The 24,428-nt window shown below is 38.3% G+C and overlaps 1 protein-coding gene and 1 pseudogene across 6 annotated transcripts in view; both read left to right on the top strand.

The window, feature by feature from the left end:
- TARBP1 (tRNA guanosine 2 -O-methyltransferase TARBP1) overlaps positions 1–22,935 on the top strand; it is a 90,985-nt gene extending 68,050 nt beyond the window's left edge. For 3 of the 6 annotated variants that reach the window (XM_023583001.3, XM_023583003.3, XM_012530857.4), the window contains 8 exons: positions 2,135–2,221; positions 8,876–9,072; positions 15,086–15,167; positions 17,161–17,332; positions 21,331–21,522; positions 21,706–21,830; positions 22,083–22,219; positions 22,569–22,935. In XM_023583001.3, coding sequence (XP_023438769.2) covers positions 2,135–2,221; positions 8,876–9,072; positions 15,086–15,167; positions 17,161–17,332; positions 21,331–21,522; positions 21,706–21,830; positions 22,083–22,219; positions 22,569–22,737 — 1,161 coding nt within the window. In that variant the 3' untranslated portion in view covers positions 22,738–22,935. Of the gene's footprint in view, positions 1–2,134; positions 2,222–8,875; positions 9,073–15,085; positions 15,168–15,409; positions 17,333–21,330; positions 21,523–21,705; positions 21,831–22,082; positions 22,220–22,568 lie in introns of those variants that run through there. The other 3 variants (XR_011645356.1, XR_009188511.2, XR_009188512.2) reach the window with 3 other exon arrangements.
- LOC101422681 (platelet-activating factor acetylhydrolase pseudogene) lies at positions 9,080–15,079 on the top strand (annotated as a pseudogene).
- Positions 22,936–24,428: the final 1,493 nt, after the last annotated feature.

The raw sequence follows: 24,428 nt of genomic DNA on the forward strand, positions 1-24,428 counted from the left end.
TCACCTCAACTACCATGCGGAAGCACGGTGGCCAGGCATCGCTCGCTTTCCATACCTCCAGCAGGGCAGCTGGACTTCTTTATATGAGTTCCAGGAAAGAGCATTCCAGGATGAGGATCTTGATGTGCATGTGCCTATCCAGACTCTGGTTGCATTGTGCTTGCTAATGTCTCATTGTCCAAAGCAAATCACGTGACCAAGCCCTTCCAAGGTGGGAGGGGCCTATGGATGGGCACGAGTACCAGAGGTGTGGTTCATCAGGAATAATGGAACGGTGTCCTGCACTGATCTTTTTAGAGCTTTCATTCTTATCACAAGTCCTTTTGCTATCCAGCCATGCACAGGCTGTGCCCTCTACCTGAAATGGTCTTTTTTCTCCTCTTTATTGAATAGCTCCCTCTCTTTCTTCAGATCTCAGTCAAAGTGTCATTTCTTAACGGTTGCTTTCCCCGTATAGTTTAGATCTCCATATTGTAACTTTTTGTAGCACCAAAATAGTACTTCTTATAATTAGAATTTTAATTTATTGTCTGAACTGATTTTTGTCTTTCCTTCATATTAGGCTGTAAGCTCCATGAGGGCCGGGACCTTGTTTTTTTTTTTTTTTTGCTTCCCATTATTTCCATAGGATCTGGCACAAAGAAGACATTCAATAAATGTTAAATAAAGGAATAAATCATACTAGAGTTTTGGGGCAATTTCTAAACTAGTTTTCCTGCCTCTAATCTCTTTCCATTCAAATCTGTTTGGTATCCATCAGAATTCATTCACTTTACTTGTTACTCAACTAGTCAACAGTGTAGCTTGTTTGTGTGTAGGAATTTGTTCATTTCATCTAAGTTATCTAATTTGTTGGCATACATTTCTTCATAGTATTCTTTTATAGTCCTTTTTATTTCTGTGGGGTTGGTTTCATTTCTGATTTTCATTATTTGCACCCTGTCTTTTTTCCTTTGTCCATAGTCTGATATATTCATTGATGGCTTTAAAAAACACTGTTCACAATCTTCACAAATTGGCTTTGTGTTTGCTGGCACTCTTCTTTAGAGTTTATCCTGAGGTGAATGTGAAAGTTCAGGGTTCTCTCTTTCTTTTCTGTGCTTGTGTGTTGCCCTGTGCTAGTGCTTGCTCCTGGGCTTAGGAATTCCCCCATTTGCGGAATTTGGATGCTCTCTCTAAGCTCTACAAAATAGACTGTCTTCCAGGTACTCTGTTTTATGACTTAAAGCAGGTAATCCTTTGTCCTAGGGGGCTATAATTTAATTGTGATGTGAATGAGTCACTTCCAGGTATCAACAAGCTGCCTCTGCCTGTAGGGCAAGTTCTGGGAGGGCAAAAGGGAGGAGTTTCCTGGTTCATTCTTCCGTGTGGTCCACGACAGGTTGGTCACGGATTGGTGCTGACCTACAGCTGCCGCAGTGTGCACTGACAGTCCCTCTGCTCCCACCGGAACAAGGGCAGGGACTCCCAGTGGGAGTGCAGGTGGTTCCACACGGCGCTGGGGAGGGGTCAGCAAGGGCACCACAAGCTGCTCCGACCGTTTTTTAAAGCTGTATTTTCTCGATGAGCACTCGTCCAGCTACTACAGTAGATGGGTCTGCCAGTTTTTGCTAGTTGTTCAGTGATTCGGGGGGGGGGGGGTGGCACCCCAGAGCATCTTACTGTGCCATCTTGGTCCTAAGTATAATGCCATTTAACTTTTGAGCCTTACTATCTCTAACACTTCCCTGCCAAACTCGTCTCTTCACCTTTTGCTGCCTTGCCATTGCCTTACATTTGTCTCTGTGTCTTTGTTCATTTTATTCATTTTTATCTGTAATCTCCTTCTCTCTCCATCCTCCTCCTCTGTACCTTCTCCTTCTCCGGACCATTTCTTCCCATCCTTAAGGTCTTGCCTCTTCTGAAGCCAATGTGCCCTTAGCTCTACCACTTATTCTACATTAAAATATGTACTGTGTCTTACTGTCTGCTAATTGCGTATGCTTTGGCATTGAACCCTATGGAGTTACTTTCCTTTCTGTTCTTTTATTCCTTTGTCCTCAACCAGGCCATAGCATGCCCATAGAGTGTCCATAGTGCCTTGCGCATGCACACACTCACAATAAGCTTTGAACAAATATTCCATTTTTTTCAGGATGAAGAAAAACTTAAAACAAGCATTTGTACACTTTTGTCAGTGTTGTCACATTTGGACATCATTACTCAGAATATTCCAGAAAAGGTGAGTTTAGATTGTTTTGCAAAAGAGTTTAAACTTGACTATTAAAATTTAAATTTTATATAGTTGTACTCATTTTTTGTGTGTTTTCTGCAATTTCTCCTTTTCCCTCTCATTGCCCTGTGTACACACGTTTAGATTAAAATGCACAGTTTTATATCTACCCTCATGCATACATACACCATCATTTATGTCTAAATACATACTAAATATATAGACAAGTTAATGGATACTTTTTACAGATATAAATGTTTCTTAATTTATAAAAATAATTACTTAGGATTCTTTAAATAGGATTTCCCTTATTGCATTTAACTGCATTCCTTGATTGATTAGTAGTTATCTAACATATACTCATGCAGAGAAACTTATGGGTCAGAGTAATGAAAGCTATCAGCTACTTGAAAGTAGATTAAAATGACTTCCCTCATTACGAGTGTGAAGCACAGTTCTTTTATCTTTCTTGGGTTTAGAGCAATTTCCCTTGGGTATACCACACAGATAAGCAGAAATTTTAACTAATTCTGTTTAATCACTATGGCAACAGTGAAGAATTTAGGAGAATCCACCAGTAAGATTTAGAGTAGGATTCCATATTATTGAATCTGTGGAGAAAAATATACTGATATGTTGTAGACTTTAGGAGAAAACTTAATATATGAAATAAAAAATATTAAGTGTTGAAAGTGACAGTAATATAGGGGGAAATTTTTCCTAGAATTTTTCAGTGTGCTAGTTTTTAGACAGTGGTGAGAGTCAAATTTAGTTGTTGACTTATTGGTTCTAATAGACCTTTTTCAACCCTACATTTTAACCTCTAAAATCATAACATCTTAAAATTGTGATGTTTACAGTGTCAGCCAGATGGCAGGTGTGTTATAGTTAAGGAAAAACTTGTGGTGACATTTTCTGGTAAGAAAGCTCCAGCATCAGGTAACAAATGTTACCTTTCTATTTGAATATGTGGAGGAAAGAGATTTGCTTACAATCTGTTGAGAGAGGTAAAACAGACAAGAAACTGTACTATTGCACGGATTGAAATAGTTAAAAAATAGTTTGGACAAGTTCTGAAAATGCATTCATTTTAGAAGATGTTCAAGTTCTATATGGTACAAATAAGCTCTTTTTATACTTGCTGTATGTTACAAGTTTTAGATTTTTTTTTCTTTTCAAAGCATCCATAAAACAAATACTAATAATAAACAATCTTAATAATAACATCTGGGGGTGTAAAAAAACTAAATTGAGGGAAGTGAATGTGGCTCAACTGATTGGGCTCCTATCTACTGTATGGGAGGCCCTGGGCTCACGTCCCAGGGCCACCTCATGAAGGCTGGCTGGCCCATACCTGTGGAGAGCTGGTGCAGCAAGAATGATGTGACATGCGCAGTGCTGATGCGCGCAAGGAGTGCCGTGCCACGCAAGGGTGTCCCCCGCGTGGGGGAGCCCCACGCGCAAGGAGTGTGCCCGTGAGGAAAGCCGCCCAGCGTGAAAAGAAAGAGCAGCCTGCCCAGGAATGGCGCCGCCCACACTTCCCGTGCCGCTGACGACAACAGAAGTGGACAAAGAAACAAGACGCAGCAAATAGACACCAAGAACAGACAACCAGGGGAGGGGGGGGGAATTAAATAAATAAATAAATCTTTAAAAAAAAAAAAAAGAATGATGTGACAAAGGGAGACAAGCAGATACAGAAGAATGCACAGCAAATGGACACAGAGAGCAGACAGCAAGCAAGTGACAGGGATTAAATAAAATAAATCTTTAAAACACTAAATTGAGATATGTAAGAAAAGACCAAACTTGTTTATGTTGTCAGTCTTAACATTTCAAATTTGTAAAGTCCATTGTTACTTTTATAACAATTTTTTTTTTTAAGTTCTTGTTTTTGTTTAAAAACTTCTTGGAAACTGTCATTGAAGACTTCGATTTTCTTCAGAGTTACTTAATCTGTTTGTGGAAGCTGTATTAAGTAATCAGATAGAGAATCAAAACTATTACATAGGACAGAGGCCAAAGCACCAAACGTTCTACAGAAATTAAAAGAAAAGAAAAAACCTTTCTTAACTGCTCAGTCTTGTATTATCCTGCCAGCTTTTTCAGTGGGATTCAAATCTTATTAGCAAATACAATGAGGATAATATTAAACTTGTAAATAGAAACATTGGTTAGGCCCTAAATGTAGGTATATCCCAGCCATAGTCAGGTAACCAGTCCCTTGCCATACCAATTTAATTGAGTGTAGGAGCTATAGAGGTAAACAGACAGGAATTACATATATATGGAGAACTATAGAGAATTTCTTTTTGCTTAAAAATGATATATTTCTAACTCCAGATTTTGATTTCTAGTACCATTCTCCAGTAAAAGAATCCAGGCTCCTTGGAGAAATGATTCTAGGATTGGGGAGGAAATACAAGATGAACCTCAGGCATCTTGTAGTGCTAGAAAGGAAGTGTTTTAAACACACACACAGATACGGAAAGGAAATACGAGTATGCGAATGGTACAGGAGCCAAATGAAATAGATCCCAATGTCCAAAGCTGGAACAATTTGGGCAAAAAAAATAAAGTGCTATTAGATTACAAGCCAAAGTATAAAATAAGTATCCATGTGTCCATATTGATATAAATAAATGATTGAATGAATAAATAAATGGAGGAGAAGAGAGTCTTCTGGGCAGAAGAAGTCCAAATAATTTATGTAGTTACTTTGCCCTCAAGGAGTCAGAGTATGTTTTACTATTCCTTAAGTGTGGTATGCACTATTGACTTCTCTCCAAAAAAATAGAGTATGGAAATGAAGGAACAAAAATAACTTTACACTGAAGAAAACTGACAAACACTACCCTAGCCAGGTGATCAAGGTCAATATCAACATGCTACATGGCACTTTACCTCTGTGGTTGTCCTCTCTAAAACCCTTAATCATATCAAGGGACAGTCTATGAAATACCTGATCCCTACTCAAAACCGTCAAGGTCATCAAAAACAAGGAAAGTGTGAGAAGCTGTCACAGCCGGTAGGAACCTAAGGAGACATGTAAACTAAATGTAATGTGCTATCCTGGATGTCATCTGTTAGAACTTTTCAGTGTCTTGACTGTGGTAATGGCTACATGAACCTACACAAGTGATAAAATGTGTAGAAATTACCCCCCTCAGTGCACACAAATGAGTAGAAGAAAAACAGGCTTAATCTAAATGTCAATGTCTTGGTGATATTATAATTTTGCAAAGTAAAACTTGGCAAAGCGTACAGGGGATCTTTGTGTTATTTCTTACAACTGCATGTGAATCTAAGTGGCTATGGTGCACAAGTTTGAGAACTCTGAATAGATGGGTGACTGAAGCCTTGGAAATGAATGAGATAACTCACAGAAAGTCTGTAGCCTAAAAAATAAGGACACCAAGGACAGAACTCAATAGAACACCAGCATTTAAAGGATAAAAGAAAAAGAGGAGCCAACAAAGGAGACAGAGAAGAGAGAGCAAGAGCAATGGGAGGACAACCCTGAGACTGTGGTATTCTCCAATTCGTAGAGGAGATCAAAGAGAGAAAGGCAAGGAGAGCCAGGGCGCTGGCAAGATCAAACAGGTCAAGGGAGGTAGGGACCTAACGTGCACATGGTTTTAAGTATTATTATGTGTGACTTTGGAGAGTTCAGTTCCATTCCAGGGGTGTGGTGTAAAACCAGGAATGTAGTGAGCAGAAGGGTAGGGTAGTGGAGATAGCAAGTGTCCATACATCCTTCTAGGAATTAGATCTGAAAGGAGGAGGGAGTTAGAAGGCAATGGAGGTTGTGGAATTGAGGAGGGTGTTTTGCTTTTTTAAGATGGGAGAAATTGAACTTACTTAAAGGCTGATGGGAAGGAGTCTATAGAGGAGAAAGATTGTTGACAGAAGTGAGAGTGAGGGGGCTGGTGGGACCAGAAATAGCTTGGAGATAAATGATTTTGGTCAGACGCCACAACATCTGATTTTAACATTTTAGCTAAAGACAGTTGTAGGTTGTGACAAGGCCCAGGGTATGGCCCTGGGCATGGGTGGCTCAAGTTGAATGGTTGTTAGAAGAATAGAAAGAGAGGAAGTAAGGACTGGAGTGGGGAGATAAAAACTGAGCCAGATACTGGAGCCTTGAGCAAATGAGAGAGCTTGACTAGGAAGATAACAACCATAGTGAGAGGAAGTAGAAAATAAAATGGGAGGTAGTGGTTTTTACCTGAAGGTAGAGAAGGACTGGCCTGAAGGTTACATTGATTCTTCTGCTTTTTGAAGGTGGGCAGTGAAAGGTTAAAAAACAACAAAGAGGAAGGGTCAGAAAGGTGCAGTGGAAAGGTTTAGAAGGTAGACAAAGCAGCGAGAAGTTGGTTCAGAGGAGAGGAAGTGTTACATTTAGGCATTAGCGAGCAGAGATGACCGGTAGAGGGTTTGCGTTTGGATGATGAGCACAGACCATGGTGCTGTGATGTGGTGGTGAATTTAGTTGGCTACGCTCTCTGTTGGATGGGACACTTGGGAAGAAGTCATTCTCATTTAGAAAGTGGGTGCAGGAAAGACTTTTCCAAGGAGACCTGAGAGAAGTGAGGAAGCAAGGCCTTTGAGGCAGCGGGACAGCAGGTGCACCAGCCCCACGCTGAGAAGGGTCTTGGTGTGTGGATGGAGGTCAGAGGGATTGATGTAATATAAGGGAGCAGGAGAGGACGGGAAGTGAAGATGCCAGGGGCCAGGTCATTTAAGGCCTTGTAGGTTGTGGCAAGAAATCAAGAGTTCTTCTATTTTGGATGTGTGAAGTTTGGGATGATGGTTATTTCACTAATAGTATTCAGGTTTGTCTCTTCACTTCAGTTATGTAATATGTAAATTAGGGATAAGTAAACCTAAATTGTCCATTTGAGAAATAGTATACATAACATGCGCTGTAGTCTGCTTGAGACATAATTAATGGTATAGGTAGTTATTTATGTTTGGCTATTATCACATTTGTGCTTCATAAAACAAAAGGACTATAGAAAGTAACATTTCCTTTTGCCTCTTGTTTTTAATTAAAACATTATTTTCTAATGATATGTTTAGTGTCTTGGTTAATCTGTTTTGGTTTTCACCTTCTAGAACATAATTAAATACTTAATCATGTATCGTTCAGAAGTTGCTATTTTCCTGTGCTATCCCTGACATTTCTCTCTACCTTTGATCTTCCCTCTAGCCAAGTAAATATTTTCTTTTCTCTACCTTCATTTACTGGTTTTCTCAGGTATGTGTCTGTTGTGCCCTTTACTCTTCTTTGTCCTTAAAACTTACTCTTCCTTCATATAGACTTCTTAGATCCTGTATGACTAGTCATTTCACTTTACCCCTCCCCTAATTACAGATGATATTTTTTAAAGTGGTTCATCCCAATGTGATTGTTGTAGATTAATAGTTGTATGTGTGTATGCATATATATGTACAAATACATCGCAACAGCGTCCTTATAGTGACCTTTGATAAATGTTTAAACATGGTGGATGAAGATGTGAAGAAGAAAGGATTGTTTCTATCTGTGTTTCACCCATACAGGGAAGCTTTGGGTAGTTAAAGTGTGCTCTTGCCAGGCTGCTCGGTCTGAACCAGGCTGTGACTCTGGCAGTGTTGAGTCTGTTGTTAGATGGGACTCATGCGGCCGTTGCAGCCCAGGGGACATTTCCAGGTGAACCTTGAGGGGGGAACCCACTTGGTAGGAGTGTCAAGGAAGTTCCTGATATCTTGTTAAAAGTGGGGGTCCAGCTGGTCTGTATCTGTTGAACTGTGTGACTTTATAGATCACGGTTATCATAAGCCAACTGAACTGCCTGTGAATTCACAGAAGACTGGGGCAGTTTAGATCATTTTATTTTTCTTTCCACTACATACTTTTCTTGCTACCACTCAGTGCTATCATGGTCCAAGATCACCATTAAGGAAGACAGAGTAGCTCAGAAATCAGTGAGGAGGAGGAAAACAGCACTGTAAGGGTCACCTTGCTATATAATCACCTTTAATTTCCCCAAAAGCAGAGCTCTTGAAGAAGAATTCTCATTTTTCCCATCCAGGTAACATGATAAGTGACAGAGACTAAGTTTTTTAAAAATTGTGCTTAACACGCAAGGGTGTCCCCCGCGTGGGGGAGCCCCCACGCGCAAGGAGTGCGCCCGTGAGGAAAGCCGCCCAGCGTGAAAAAGAAAGTGCAGCCTGCCCAGGAATGGCGCCGCCCACACTTCCCGTGCCGCTGACGACAACAGAAGCGGACAAAAGAAACAAGACGCAGCGAATAGACACCAAGAACAGACAACCAGGGGAGGGGGGGAAATTAAATAAATAAATCTTTAAAAAAAAAAAAATTGTGCTTAAAACACATAAACAGAATTGTGTTGTTCTAGGTAATAGAGGATGGGGAAAATATATTGTGACATTAAAAATGAAAGCTTAAAGACCTGGGAGGATGTTTTTCCCTGAAGGAATTGCTAAGGCTGGCGTACCTAACTTATCCAGGAAGAAGGAATGAGAAGCCTTGCCACTTCCAAACCAGTGAAATAAGACTTACTTTATAACATTTTCATAGTTTGTATATCATTTTCTCAAAACAAGGGTAAAATGGTCCATGTGTACATTTGAAGAATGTTCTTCTTTTCTTTTCAGAAACTAATTCTGAAGCAAGCCCTTATTACCATACTACAGTGGTGTTTTAATCACAATTTTAGTATTCGACTCTATGCTTTAGTTGCTCTTAAGAAAATCTGGAGCATGTGTAAAACGTTACATGTTGAAGAATTTGATGATTTGACTTCTGTTATTGAATCCAGCCTTAATCAAGTAGAAAACGTGCATGGAGCAGGGTAAGTGAAACTAATAACTTACCACATTACTCCCAGTCAGTACACAGAGAGGGCGTCGAAGGTGTCTTGCTCTTCTTGTTTCTTCTGATCATTCTATCATGCTTGAGCATGTATAAAACAAATTTTAAGGAAGTTACTGTTTGACGTACAGTTTCATTACAATTTTAACTACTGTCAGCTCCATCTTGCTCTTTTTTTGCTGTTTTATCCTAGATCCTTTATTTTATATATCATCTTTGGCATACTTTTAGATGTTTTTCTTTAATATAGCCAAATGTCTTCATTCTCTGTTGTTAAAAAACTGAGAAGCAGCACGGTCTGACTTTGTGAGTGCTCTTAACCCTGAGGGTTAAAACTGGAGGCTTTCTTCTTTTTCTTTGTTTTTCTAGTAGAACCCTTTTATTAGCCGAACAAAATATTCCACAGAAGCTCGATATGACACAGATAAAATATTGTTTTCAGAGGAAGGGGCACATGACCCATAATTTTGTAAAGCTCCCTGGGCAATTCTCATACAAACCTCTTCTTTGTCCCTGGTTGAAAGTCACCATAGAAAGGAGGGAACAGTGTCCTAAGCATCTCCTATCACCTCAGTATAGGTGGTGCTGCTGTTTTGCTTTTATTATTATTATTATGGATTATCACCACCCAGGAATTTTATTTTTTAAATAAATTTCAGAGACCCAGGCAATATCAGTCAATGTAAAAGGTTTTTCATTAGAAGCTCAAAAAGCAGTGATTATGGTTGGAAGCAGCGCACTGAAATAGGAAATAATGTTTGGAAAACCAGTAACATCATAGGGGTCTTTGCCTTGACCATCAAGTTAGCACATGGTACATCTTGTGCTATGCTACAACTTTGTGCATGGTACAACTTTTATGCCATTATGTGGCTTCACATGGGGCCGAGGTGAGGTACTTCCATGGCCACAAACTCTATCTTATAACCCTTCTACCTGCCTTATCTTTTTTTTTAATCCCTCCCCCCTTGCAGCTTGCTTACTGTCTGTGCTTTGTCTATTCGCTGTGCGTTTTTGTGTGTCTGTATTTTTTTTATTCCCCCCCCTTGCGGCTTGCTTGTTTGCGCTCTCTGTCCATTTGCTGTGCACTCTTTTGTTTTTACTTGTCTCCCTTTTTGTTGTGTCACCTTGCTGAGTCGGCGCTCTGCGGTGCTTGCGGGCCAGGTGTCTGTCAGAGGCGTGTGGGCGAGCCTGCCTTCACAAGGAGGCCCCGGGACGCGAACCCAGGGCCTCCCATGTGGTAGACGGAAGCCCAACTGACTGAGCCACACTTGCTTCCCTACCTGCCTTATCTTTTGATGCCTTTGTCCAAAGGAGGCATTTGAGTGTTTAAGTGGATAAGCCTAAGAAGGAGCTCAGGAGAAAGATACTCAATTCAGCAAAAATTAAAACTCATATATTACATTAGAAATGGCTGTCTTGGGCGTTCTTGGGTTGCGTGGCTGCTCAGGGGAACGCACCCAGACACCCCAGCTCCCAGGAGCAGTGCAGCGCCCAGCTCCAGGGCCTGCCAGGAGACACCAGTTCACACCAGGGAAGGAAACATTCAGGGAAAAAAAGGTTAAGCTGAAATCGTTGCTCAGCCCCTAAGATGGTGCCGTCTGCCTTGTACAGGCTTTTCTGCCTCTGCACATGCCTCGCTTTGGTTCTTCCTTTTGACTGGCAAGACCCAAATCCTTTTACCTATATTAAATCATCAGTGTGGGTCGATGACATCCCAGCTCTGATGGATGCTGCAATCTTTGGCCGAACTGGAATCCCCAGAAGAAAAGCAACTTATTCTGTGGGTTGTACAGACTTGATGTTTGGTTACAATGATGAGAGCACCTTCTTGCGTCTGTATTATCCAACCCAAAATGATGACCACTCTGACACTCTTTGGATTCCAAATGAAGAATATTTTTTTGGTCTTAGTAAATTTACTGGAAAAAACTAGGTATTGACAAATTGCTGGGCTTGTTCTTTGGTTCAATGACAGCTCCTGCAAAGTGGGATTCCCCTCTGAGGACTAGTAAAAAATACCCACTAATTGTTTTCTCTCATGGTCTCAGAGCATTCAGGACAATTTACTCTGCTCTTGGCATTGACCTGGCATCTCATAGGATCATAGTTGCTGCTGTAGAACACAGGGATGGATCTGCATCTACAACTTACTATTTCAAGGACCAATCTGCTGTAGAAATAGGGAATAAGACTTAGCTCTATATAAAACAAGAGGCACCTGATTGAAACTTTCAGGTGCAGAAAAGAGCAAAAGAGTGCTCTCAAGCTCTCACTTTGATTCTTGACATTGATCATGGAAAGCCAGCAAAGAATGTATTTGATTTAAAGTTTGATGTGAAACAACTGAAGGACTCTATTGACAGGAATAAAATAGCAATAATTGGACATTCTTTTGGAGGAGCAACAGTGATTCAGGCTCTTAGTGTAGCCCAGAGATTCAGATGTGGCATTGCCTTGAATGCATTGGATGCGTCCACTGTGTGATGAAGTATATGCCAGAATTCCTCAACCCCTCTTTTTTATCAACTCTGAACAGTTCCAACACTTTGAAAATAACACAGAAATGGTCCATTTCTACTCACCTGATAAAGGAAAATGATTACAATCGGGTTCAGTCCCTCTGAATTTTGCTGACTTCACTTTTGCAACTAGCAAAATCATTGAATACATGTTCATCTTAAAAGGAACTATCGATTCATATGTAGCTATTGAGCTTAGCAACAAAGCTTCTTTAGCATTCTTACAAAAGCATTTAGGACTTCAGAAAGGTTTTGATCAGTGGGACTCTCTGATTGAAGGGAAAGATGAAAATCTTTTTCCAGGGACCAACACTGACAAAACCACTCTACAGAACTGTACAGGAACAGAGAAAGAGGATTTGGATGAAAGAGCTTTTTCAAAAAGAAATTCTGGTTTTACGGCTGTCTAAATGAATAAAGACATACACACACGTAAACATAAGCATTTATATACATATATGTATATATAATTTGAATGCATATATATAATTTGAATGTTAAAAATTGTAGGCTATACCATAAATAGTGATTGGAGCTTGGACTAAGATTTTTCCCCTGTATATATAAAGAAAAAATAAAGGAAATCAAACCAACTTAAAAAAAAAATGTTACAATTACATGAGTTGGAAGAGGAAAAAGGGATAGAAGGAAAAGGAAGAAAGGTGGGTAGGGAGCTAGGACAGAAGAGCAGAGGAAGGGATGAATACCTTTGGCACATCACATCTAGTTCAGAGACTGGTAAAGTATTTTAAAACCTTGGCCTGAACAAAGACTGCTCCTGAAAAGCACTAACTCACAGCAGCATTGCCTGGGATCCCTCACTTTCTAGGGGTAATCTGGCAACTAGAGTTCTTGATCTTTTTGGAGTGATCTTAAATTTCTCATTTTTCCATGGTGGGTAGGTAGGTATTAATTTATCAGTTCTTATATTGAATTCTTGGCTGAGTTTATTTACATGAGTAGATTTGGACATTAATATTTTTTTAGGACAGTGTTTTCACTGCAAGTAGTAAGCCAAACTCAGACTGCAAAAGTTGTTCCTAAGCATATTTTAATACACAATTCAATGTAATACTATCTTAGTAGAGCGTATTCCCTCTGTTTGGTGTGCTACTTGTTTTTTAGGCTTATAGATAAGTAACCAGAAGGACATAGGGGACATTTAATCCATGGTACTTTCAGCTCTTCCGTAGGGCAAAGAAGTGGGAAAGAGTTGATATGATTTAACATGCACGTAGGCATTTATCAGTTTAAAATTTTCTTTATGATTAGGCCATTATTGATTAACATTCAGGTTGTCTTAGTTGTTGATCTCAGTTTCTTGGTATTTGTGTTTTAATTTCAAAAAATTGGCTCAGCTCATATATTTTTTTAAGCAATGAAACACCCTTTTAAGAAATAGCTTGTTCTTTTTAGAATTCTCCTACCAGCTAGAACAGATAGCCAGTATAAACTAAGGAATCCTGGCTGGTAAGCCATCTCTGCTCTCAGATAGCTTCTTAGAGACAGCTTTGTGCCAGGCACACGGCCAAGTGCTGAGGCTTTAACGGCAGGCCAAAGATATGCCGTTATGCAGCGAAGTGTGGTAGAGATGGACAGCAAATACACAATCATACAAATAAAATATTAAATAAATTATGGTTAGTACTCCAATGAGAACGTAGAGATTGTATGAGAAAATACAGACTAGTGTGGGTGATGTAGGGAAGATTTTTCTAAGTAACATATTTAAATTAAAATCTAAAGGATGATTAGGAATTAGGCAAATGAAGAATGGAGGTAAGAGCTTTCTGAGCAAAAGAAACTGTTAGAAACCCAGAGGCAGGAATGCACTTAGAATGTTCAGGTCAGTAAAGGAACTCCTGCCTGACTGAGGGAAGGAGAGGGGCATGGCAGGACGGCAATGGCCAGAGTTGGGTTTAATATGGCATGAATGGGTGCCGAGCTTAAAACTTGACACCATTCAGTTTGCTGTTGCATTTTTTTAAGGTTTGATGAGTGGACAGATGTGGGAAAGGGGTAGGAAGAAAATCATGAATTAGATTGGCCTGAGATTAATAGAGGGTCAGAGAAATGGACAGATTTGAGGTGAGGTAAAATAAGAGTCTTAGTACCCAATTTAGCATGAGCAATTTCATACTGCAGCTGGTGGGGGCAGAAGGCAAATTAGAATGAACTGAAGAATGGATAGGACAATATATTAACATTGATTAAATCGTGGTAGTACATCATTGGTGTCTGTTATATTACTTTCCTTACTTGAATATTTGGCATATTTGAAAGTCCATGTCTTTAATTTTTAAAAAAGGATCCACTGCTGAAGGAACATTTTAATAAGGTGGCTTGGCTTTTTTTTTAAGATTGGACATAACAGCTTTTTTGAAAAGGCTAAAGGAAAGGATGGACTACGAAGGAGAGATTCAGAAGGGCAGGAGGAAGTGCAAAATCCAAGAGAAGGGGATCCAGAACACATATTGGTGAGGTTGTTCTTTGAAGAGAGGAGAGACTCTTGAAAGAGAAAGGGAAAAAGGCAGGTGTGTAAGGTGCCAGGGAGATGAAAGGCTATTTATCTAATGTCTTCTAGTTTTTACTCCAGTGATTTGGGAGGCACAGCCATCTGCTGATAGCAGGTGAGGAAAGGGACTAAGATCTTGCAGGAGTGAAGAAGGTACATTGGCGAGAGTGGAGAATCATCTTGCCAGAAAAATAACTTGAAATAGCTACTCAGCTTTTGGATTGATGAGCATGAATTTAAAGTGAAACCTGCCTGGCATGTATAATTTTCTATCCCTACCCCTTTTGCCTTTTACAACTCTGATAAATGTGTTAAGACTTTAAATCCTACTCATATATTTGTTTGGTTTATGAAAGTTGGTGCAGTTTGGCTACGTGTTGTGATTCACGTAAAGTGAATCTTATGTAATGACTTTATTAAAAAAATTTACTGCAAGAGAGATACTTAAGAATTCTAACCCAAAATTTCTTACATAGTTCCCTCTTAGAATTGTTTTTTTTTCCCCCCTCAAGTATAAATTGAATGTCTGGAGACTGTTTTAAAGATTTTCCCCAGTGATTGTCAGTTGACTACTTTTTAACTCCCATTTATTTTGATTGAGCACAGGCCTGAAGTTTCTTACAAGCTACACACTCTACTAGATTGAAACCTGTACTTAAAGCTCAGACACTGGGTCTTTGTTCTTGTTGAACCATTGTTTCTTATAAGATTTTGAGAGTTATTTAATTTCTTTTTTGCAGTTTCATTTCAAAATGTGAAATTAATGGTAATTTAGTATCACTTTTTAATATATGTTGCTCTTGGAGATATGGGTGTATAAATCTTAAGATAAAATTTACAAAATGTTCCAGTCATTCTAACTTCTGCAATGCCTCTTTAAGATACCTAATTGATGTTTCCCCTTACCAGAGACATTTCACTTATCTGTACCTAATAACCATATTTTTAATCTATAGGAATGCCAAGAAGAATTGGCAACGCATCCAAGAGCATTTCTTTTTTGCAACATTTCACCCACTTAAAGACTATTGTCTGGAGGTGAGCAGAGAAGGTCATTTGTAAATTCTTTAATGTATCTTTAATCCTGATGCTTTCTCACTGCTATAGTTGCTGAAAGGTTATGAGTAGGTTAATTCCTCCCAGCTCCCTGGCTTACAAACTTCACCTTAATGTTTTAACGTTCTGAGTTTAATTTTGTCACTCTTTATGCAGATGACTTGCTTGCATTTCACTCTTAAGCAGTGAAAATTGGCTAGTCATTTTCACTTTCTATTTCTCAGGCTGTGTCTGGCTTGTAAACACTGGAAGGGAATAATTAACTCTAACAGAAATCTGTTCTGACATTAAAAGGAAATGAGTGAAAACATTTATGCAGGTGAGATTTTGTTGTAATGAAGCCCATTATTAATGAGAGAACAAAAAAAAACTCTTGTTAATAAAATTTTTTAGGTTCTGGGTAATTAAAATTGTATAGCAAATGATACATTATTTATTGAAACAGAATGTGCTTACATAGTTTTAAGAACCACAAGCATTTATGATACGATGTAAATCACTCAGTTTTATCCAGTATCCCAATATGTACTGTGTAAACTACTAAAATTTATATAAATCATACTTCTTCCTCCCTTTTTCAACTATAAATATAATGTTCTACCTTGAATCTATCAGACACTCTGATGGTTCACTAACACATTTTAAGACGTGTTTTAAGATGTGCTATGCTTCAGTGTTTTTGGCAAATTACTAATAAGTTGGCCTCTAAGAAAACTTATAGGCCTATACCTTGTGAGATAGACATTATAGAATATTAATACATATTTTCTGTTGCATCATTGCAAATAGTATTTTGGATTTTTCAACTGTTACTTTATTGAATATGATAACAAATACTTTAACATGCTCTGCTCTGTGTTCTTTAGCATCCAGAATGCTTTGCTTGACATCTTTCTGAAGGATTCCTTTAATAACTATCTAGTGTTAAGTCAACCTTTTTCTGTTCAGTTCTCCGGCAGTAGTAAGTCTCTCTTGTCCCTTCCTTTGACGGTCTCACTCCCATATATTCTTGATTCTCTGTTAATGATCTAAATCATAATTATATGTGGAAATAAAATAATGGAAGTTAATTGTTCCCAAGAACTGTTTCTCTTTTTATGTTTGGAGCTGTATTTAGTACCTGGACACTTAATAAGTACTTAGCTGCAATTATAATAATTCGTTTAAATTTGTATATATATATATTGGTAGCATGAAGAAAATCATATTCATTCTGAAAACTTTTAGAAATATTTGCATATTGTTATAAGCTATTTATTTCATTCTTAAAGTCCTGTAACTTACGCTTCTGCTTCTTCTGTATGTCTTCACCTTTCATCGCTTTCTAGTTCTCTCTTTTCTTTTAGTAGGTGAGAAAAAGAAAGGAAGATATTTATGTGGTGACAGCCATTTACAGTGGTATCACTGCAGTTTACAAAACACTTTCATGTGATGTTTTGATCTGATTTTATCCTCATTTTACAGATGAGCATGTTGAAGTTACTGGAAAGGCTAAAGGGCTTGCTTAAGGTCAAGCCAAAATTATATCTTCTAAACTCCATCCCACGATAGTGAGAGGAAAAGGTGTGGCATCAAAAGCTTTATGAACTTTATAGCTTATAAAGGTGTTTGAATATTGAACTGCATTTATCCAAATCTTGTCCAACATGAGTACTGATTAATTCCAAAACACCTTTTGTTTTCATTAATGGCCTAGTATGTCGGTTCAGTGATGTATTACATATAGTTAAGAATACAAGAGTAGAACATCTGCCTACTCTCAGGCATTTCCTAAATTAATCCCCTAATTTCTTAAAAGAGGTGAACACTATATATATAAAAAATTGCTACAAAGATATAAATGAAAATAATTTGATCAGATATGATATTTTGGGAGAATAGTCTGTAATAAAAAAGTTGTATTTTAAACATGCCATCCTGTATTTCTTTAGTATTTTTAAGGGAAAACTTTTTAATTTTACAATTCTCTTTTCAGACCATATTTTACATCCTTCCACGCCTTTCAGGTCTTGTTGAAGATGAATGGATTGCTATTGGTAAATTCACCAAATTCACTGACATTCCTTTAGATGCAGGATTTCAGTGGTGCCTTTCTCAGACTCAGCTTTGTGAGCTAAAGCCAGGGGACTGGTCTCAGCAGGACATAGGTAAAAAGATTTTTGTTTTCTTTTTTTCCCCCTTGTTTAGGTTTATTGATTTAAATCCATCAGAACATGTTTGATAATGCCACTTTTCTGTTGACATGTGGCTTCTGCTTCACCACTTAGAGAAAAGCCATTGAAAAAATATGGTATCACTTCAATTAATACTTTAAAAAAAAAAGATTTATTTATTTATTTAATTTCTCTCCCCTTCTCCCCGCACCCCAGTTGTCTGTTCTCTGTGTCTATTTGCTGTGTGTTCTTCTTTGTCCACTTCTGTTGTTGTCAGCGGCATGGGAATCTGTGTTTCCTTCTGTTGTGTCATCTTGTCGTGTCAGCTCTCTGTGTGTGCGGCACCATTCCTGGGTAGGCCGAACTTTCTTTCACGCTAGGAGGCTCTCCTTCCCAGGGCACACTCCTTGCGCGTGCGGCTCCCCTACGTGGGGGACACCCCTGCATGGCAGGGCACTCCTTGCATGCATCAGCATTGCTCATGGGCCAGCTCCACATGGGTCAAGGAGGCCCGGGGTTTGAACTGTGGACCTCCCATGTGGTAGACGGATGCCCTAACCACTGGGCCAATCCGCTTCCCCAAATAATACTTTCAGTTGAAAAGTTACCTTTACTATAAAAAGCCGAAGAGAATCTGGTCTGTTTTATATAAAGCTAGTGGCTTCTCTTTTCTTTTCAATATTATTGTTAATTAATATTTATTGCTCTTTCACTGTATATTTCTGTAAAGAATACAGATTTAAGGAAGTAGATATGTATTGGCTGTATTTACATTTAATGGATACCATTAGAAGAGAATGCCCTTAGGGAAAAATGAGACAGTAGAATACTTTTTAGGACCTAACTGTGATTCCTCTTTTCTTGTCCCTTTGTGGGAATAAAGTAGAGCTCTTAATTTTAGTCCCTTCTTTGTCTGATTAAATGATGTGCTGTCTCTTTTTCCTGTGTCTTCAATCTCCCTTTTACACTGACTCCTTCTTTTTACCTTTTCTAGAACCTACATCTCTTCTCTACCTTTTGCTCACCTCCTCCTCCTCCTTCCCTTCCTGGGCAGGCTGCTCTAAAAACCACAGAACAGGTTCCCCACCCCATTTGCTTTCATCATAAAGTAGTCTTCTTAGAGTATACTCCCATCATTTCTGTCCCTCACATTTCCTCCTTATTCTGGCTCTTCCTAACACATAACCACCATTGAAACTGCCTTCAGAAAATCATCAGTCTCCTTCCAGTGACAAAATCTAAAGAGACACTTTGCTCTTCTCATCATCCCTAGCCTGACCTTTCTGCACCATTTATTCAGCAGTCTCTTGTCATCCTGGTTTTCCTCCTAAATCTGACTCTTCTCACTCTTTTATATGTTCCTTCTTCTCCACTTGTCCCTTACATTTGCATTTCTCTAAAATTTCAGTATTTTCCAGAATTACTTGGACAACCTGTTTAAAGTACAGATTTTTGAGTTCAACCCTTGTATTTTGATTCATTATGTCTGGAGGATTCTGGGGGAGAGCATTTTTGTCAAGCACTCTCATGGTTCACTAATAACATTTTAAGATATACTGCCATAAACTTATTATTTCAACAGATGTTTATTGATTTCTTCCTGTATGCTAGCTATAAGATAAAATCCCTGCTCTCATGGAGCTTATGTTCTCTCTCTTTTTTTTTTTTTTTTTTTAAGATTTATTTTACTTATTTATTTCTCCCACTTCTTGTTGTTTGCATTTGCGGTATCTGTTCATTGTATGCTTGTCTTCCTTTTTTAGGAGGCACCGGGAACCAAACCCGGAATTCCCATGGGAGAGGGAGGTACCTAATCACTTGAGCCACTGCCACTCCCTGCTTTGTTGATCCCTCGTTATGTTTTCCTCCTTGTGTCTCTTGCTGCATCATCTTGCTGCATCAGCTTGCCGTCTTGCTTGTCTTCTTTAGGAGGCACTAGGAACCGAACCTGGGACCTCCCATGTGGTAGGTGGTAGCTCAATCACTTGAGCCACATCTGCTTCCCTGGAGCTTACATTTTTATGGGGGAATAATAAACAGATATATAATGTGAGATAGTAAAAATTTAACTATGAAAAAAATAAAGCACAGTATAGAGATAGGGATAGTGAGTTAGAAAAGCCCTTTCTAAGGAGTTTGGGCAGAGACCTAAATGAAGTGGTAGAGCAGGTCAAGCAAAGATCTGGGGAAGAGCTTTTCAGGAAGAGAAAGCAGCAAATATGAAGGTTTTGAGGAAAAAGCTGTCAACAAAGAGCCATTTCACTAGTGTGGGGAAAGCCTTACTGGAATAGGTTGAGTAGAGATTGGGAGGATTAGAAATAAAGACAGTATATTCAGACAACTCTCGTAAGTTTTGCCACAGAGCACAGCAAAGCTAAGGTGTCACCTGGATGGGGAAGAGACTAAAAATGTGTTGTTGTTCTCTTTGTTTTGGGTAAGGAGAGGCATATTGCAATAGGGGTTTTATGTTGAGGCTTACATGTTACTCCTGAGTTGTTTCACTGGCCTTGTTTTTTTTCTCATTCTGCTTGAACACTTTTATTATTCCCACAACTTGAAACAACCACCTACATGGTCCTAACTTTCAAATCTTTTATCTTTTACCCAGGCTGTTTCCTGAGCCTCCTGGACATTTGCATCCAGCTATTCCATAAGCTCTTTAAACTCAACATAGCCAAACTGAATTTGTCTTTCTGCCCAAATGGCCTCACCTTTAGGCCCTTTCTGGTAATGTGTCACTCAGTCATCATAGAAGTCATTCTTTTCCCATGTTCTCCCTTGCCCCATCTATCCATTACCAAGTCTTGGTGACTGGGTTCCCAAAATATGGCTCTTCCCGCTTCTCTTTTACCCCTTATGCATTGATATAATTTAGACTCTAATTATCTTTGCCTGGACTAGTGCATATGCCTCATAACGATTTTCAAGTCCTAGTATATTTTCCACATCACTTTTAAGAGATATTATTCTAAAACATTAAAGCAGTTTTGGTATTCCTCTTCTTAAAACTCTCTAGTGGCTCCTCTCTGGAGAATGAATTCTTTATCACTGTATTCAAAGCCCCTATGGTCTGGCCTGAGATCTCCCTCATTCCATTTCAAGCTCCAGGTACACCTTCTTGCTGGTGCCCACGTCTTTGCTTCCACGTCCTGGGCATGTGCACATGCTGCAGTGACCGTTTTTTCCCTTCTCCCACACTGCCTGCTCTGCAGACTGAGTACTTCCTTTCCCTTGAGACTTCCTGGGCGCTTACTCTTTGCCCTTTCTTCCCGCAGACATCACTACTTTTCTGTGTGAGCAAACCCTTCCTATAGCACTGTATAGTTATTTGCATGTCTGTAGTAAATTAAGTGCCCTGTGACAATAGGGACTGTCTTATTTTATAGGCCCTCAAGCTATGGTCAGTGAACAAACCATATGGACGAGACAAAGTGAAGCAGGAGCTTCAAAAGGGGTGGATTTACATCTCAGTCTTGTATTACAAAGATCAAAACACTATAATTAGATAGGGTAATAACAGCATATATACTTACCAAGTCAAGAAATGATTGCTGTATGGAATATCCTTCGTATTAGAACAGTTCCCCCGAGTACTTGTAAAATAATTAAGATAAAAAAATTTTATTGCTCTTGTTTTCAGGAATATCCTTTCTGTGATCTTCATATTAGATTAGTAAATTCTATCTGTGACACTATTATTTGTAAGCTACACTATTATTTTATGTACCTCTAAGAAAAAATGCTGAACTATAATATCCTACTGATTGTTAGATGCTTCCCAATTTTGGATATGCTAAAATGTGAGAAAAAATGTGTATCTTAGGGTTTTGTGAAATGTATATTGATTAGTAGAGCTGAATTTGAAAACTTAAGATTTTTGAAAATGGCAATTGTGTACAAATCCAGGCCAAGTTCTGTAGTTAATGTGATGAATCACATTCTAAACTATCATTTTATACTTTAAAAAATTATGTTTTCTTTTTCTGGCCCAGGTTCTAGCTCAGGTGAAGCAGATAACCAATCAGAGTGGACTGATGTTCAAAAGAAGATTATCCCATGGAAAAATAATGTTCCAGATTTTGAACTGGAGCTAACGTTTCAGGATCGTGCTGCCAAACTTGGAAAGTCCATTTGTAGACTGATTGTAGTGGCCTCACTCATTGATAAAGCAACCAACTTAGGAGGTAAAAATTGTAGTTTCCAGGGAACTTGTTTAAATTTCTTTGATCCAGAAACTTTTAAATTAATTCACTATCCTTTGGCTATCATTCCTATTTTTAACTCTCTTCAGGAGCTTCAGAAGAAAGTGTGGGGCATAATGAGCTTAGCATTATAAAATCTTAACCATTTCAGTTTGTTCCATGTAGGATTATGCCGGACCTGTGAGATATTTGGGGCCTCAGTGCTTGTTGTTGGCAATCTTCATTATATCAATGACAAACAGTTTCAGCACCTCAGCGTTTCAGCAGAACAGTGGCTTCCTTTAGTGGAGGTGGGTGGAAAGTAATTTATTCAGTAATGTACAATCCAATTTTTCAGTAAAATGGGTCCTGTTGCAGCTCACTGTTGATTTAAAAAGAATTTTTACTAATTTTTTGATATCGTGTACAATTCTGTACTTTTTCCTTTAAAAAAGTTATTTAACAAATTTAGCTTAGTAACTTTTTTTAAAACTCTCATTTTACTCCAAGCAGGGCTATTACTGAATGATTTAGTATTCTGTTCTTTTTAAACTAATATTAAGGTAAAACCACCTCAGCTAATGGATTATCTACAACAGAAAAAAGCAGAAGGTTATACCATCATTGGTGTGGAACAAACTGCCAAAAGTTTAGACCTAACACAATACTGCTTTCCTGAGAAATCTCTACTTTTGTTGGGGTAAGAAAATTCTCTTATCCAGAATGTTCTCTGAGTCCTAATCTAGAAAATTTTACCTTTGTATTTTATAATTTACCTATACTTCTGTATTGCATATACTCTGTTCTTTGACTGGTCATAGTTATGGAAAGGCTCCCTAGTTTTTGCTTTTATTTCACCTCGCTGAGATGTTTAGGTGAACAAAGAATTGAGCTATAAATCCTTCTGTTTATATTCATATTTGTTTCCTCATACAGTGGACTTACTCTATTTTGTTAAACTGTCTTTTCAAGTAACATTCAGAATACTTAAGGGGAAAATTATTTATTAAAAGAAAACCAACGTTTCTGCCTCCATTTTTCTTCATCAGAAATGAACGTGAAGGAATCCCAGCAAATCTGATCCAGCAATTGGATGTTTGTGTGGAAATTCCCCAAAAAGGTATCATCCGCTCACTTAATGTCCATGTGAGTGGAGCTCTACTGATTTGGGAGTATACAAGACAACATCTCCTCAAGCACCGAGACATGAAGTTATGAAGTTTGTGCCTTATCTGAGATGAATTTGTGGTGCTATTGAAACATTTTTAAAAACTATTCAACTAATGAAATGCATTCTGAGAATTTACTGGGGTACTTTGTATTTCTTATTTCTTCCAATCTAATGCCAAAAATTTTTATGTGCCTTAATTATATTACTATATAATTGTTTCCCTTAATAAACTTTTAGCCAAATTGTATTGCCTCTTTAATAAAATATTTTAAGCAGTTGTGGAAATAAAACAATATATTCAAAAAAGATCATTTCTTTACTAGAAACTAGTATTGTCAGAGATGGTAAAAGTGAGGCAGAATTAAAGCAGCTATTATCTATAAACATCCAGACCTTTAAGTGATAAGGAAACATGGTGAGGTTGAGGTAAAAATGAAGAATAATTAGTAGCCTCTCTTTGCTGCTTTATATCTCCTTATTCTCACTGAGCATACATATGCTTGGGAAGACATGGAGCCAACTTCTCTGTAAAGTTCATAATGCTTGGGTAATAGACTTTAATTTACGTTTTAAATTTGTGAAGCCATAATCACTCATACTAAATTGCTATGAAATTGTTCATATACCATATTTGCCCAGAGTTCAAATAGTGTTTAGAAATATTTATTCTGCTAACTGTAAACTGAGCCCAAAGGAGTTGAATTTATTCTTGCATACCATTATAAAAACTGAGAATAAAACTGTGACAGTTTTAAGTTATTTTATGAATCCCAAAACTAAAGAGATTTTGTTCTTGAATTAATCCATACCTGTGGGTGTGGGGCCCTTTTGATTGGACTATGTCAGTTGTAAAAATCAAAGTTGGGTTTCCACCCTCTTACTGGAGCTTCATATAAACAGAGACACACAGAAAAAGGTGGCCGCCATTTTTGATCCTGCCACGTTAGAGAAAGGAGAGAGAGGACTCCAGGTTCGTTTATAGCTGCAGAAAGGCAGAGAAGCCCAAGATGCTGAGAAAGGTCCCAGAGTCTGGAATCAGCAGAGCAGAGAGGCACAGAAAGAGGCCCCTGAGGGGCTGGGCCCATGGAGGACTTAAGAGGCTGAGCCCTGTCATATGCCTGATTGCCACATGGTAGGACGCCGGGATCACCAGTAGCTGACTTTGGTGAGAAACATCTCTCATGTTTCCTTGATTTGGATATTTCACTTGGAACTGTAAGCTTTTACTCCAAATAAAATTCCCATTATAAAAGCCAGTGCATTTCTTTATGTTGCATCACCAGCCCTGTGGCACACTAAAACAAAGCAACTCAGGAGTGCTGATTTATTGTTCTGTTCTAATTTTTTTTTTAAATACTGGGATTATTTCATTTAATGGTAACCATTTATCACTGTCAAGCAATAAACCTTAATTATGCCTGGGTGCCTTCTAATAATATTTAAATTTCATAATTCACTACCAGTATTTTTTTCTTCAGTAGTTTTATTTTGAAATTTTAGTTTTGCAGAAGGATTGCAAAGATAGTACACAAAGTTTCTATATATGCTTGACCCATGTAACCATGGTATTTATAAAAACCAAGAAACTGTCATGGTACTATTCACTAAACTACAGACTTTATTCCATTTCCCCAATTTTTCCATTAATATCTTTTTTGTTCCAGGATCCAATCCAGGATACTACATTGCATTTCATTGTAATGGTCTCTTTAGTATCCTCCAGACTCTTGACAGATTA

This window comes from Dasypus novemcinctus, chromosome 13 (assembly GCF_030445035.2).
Source record: "Dasypus novemcinctus isolate mDasNov1 chromosome 13, mDasNov1.1.hap2, whole genome shotgun sequence".
In the NCBI taxonomy this organism is placed as follows: Eukaryota; Metazoa; Chordata; class Mammalia; order Cingulata; family Dasypodidae; genus Dasypus; species Dasypus novemcinctus.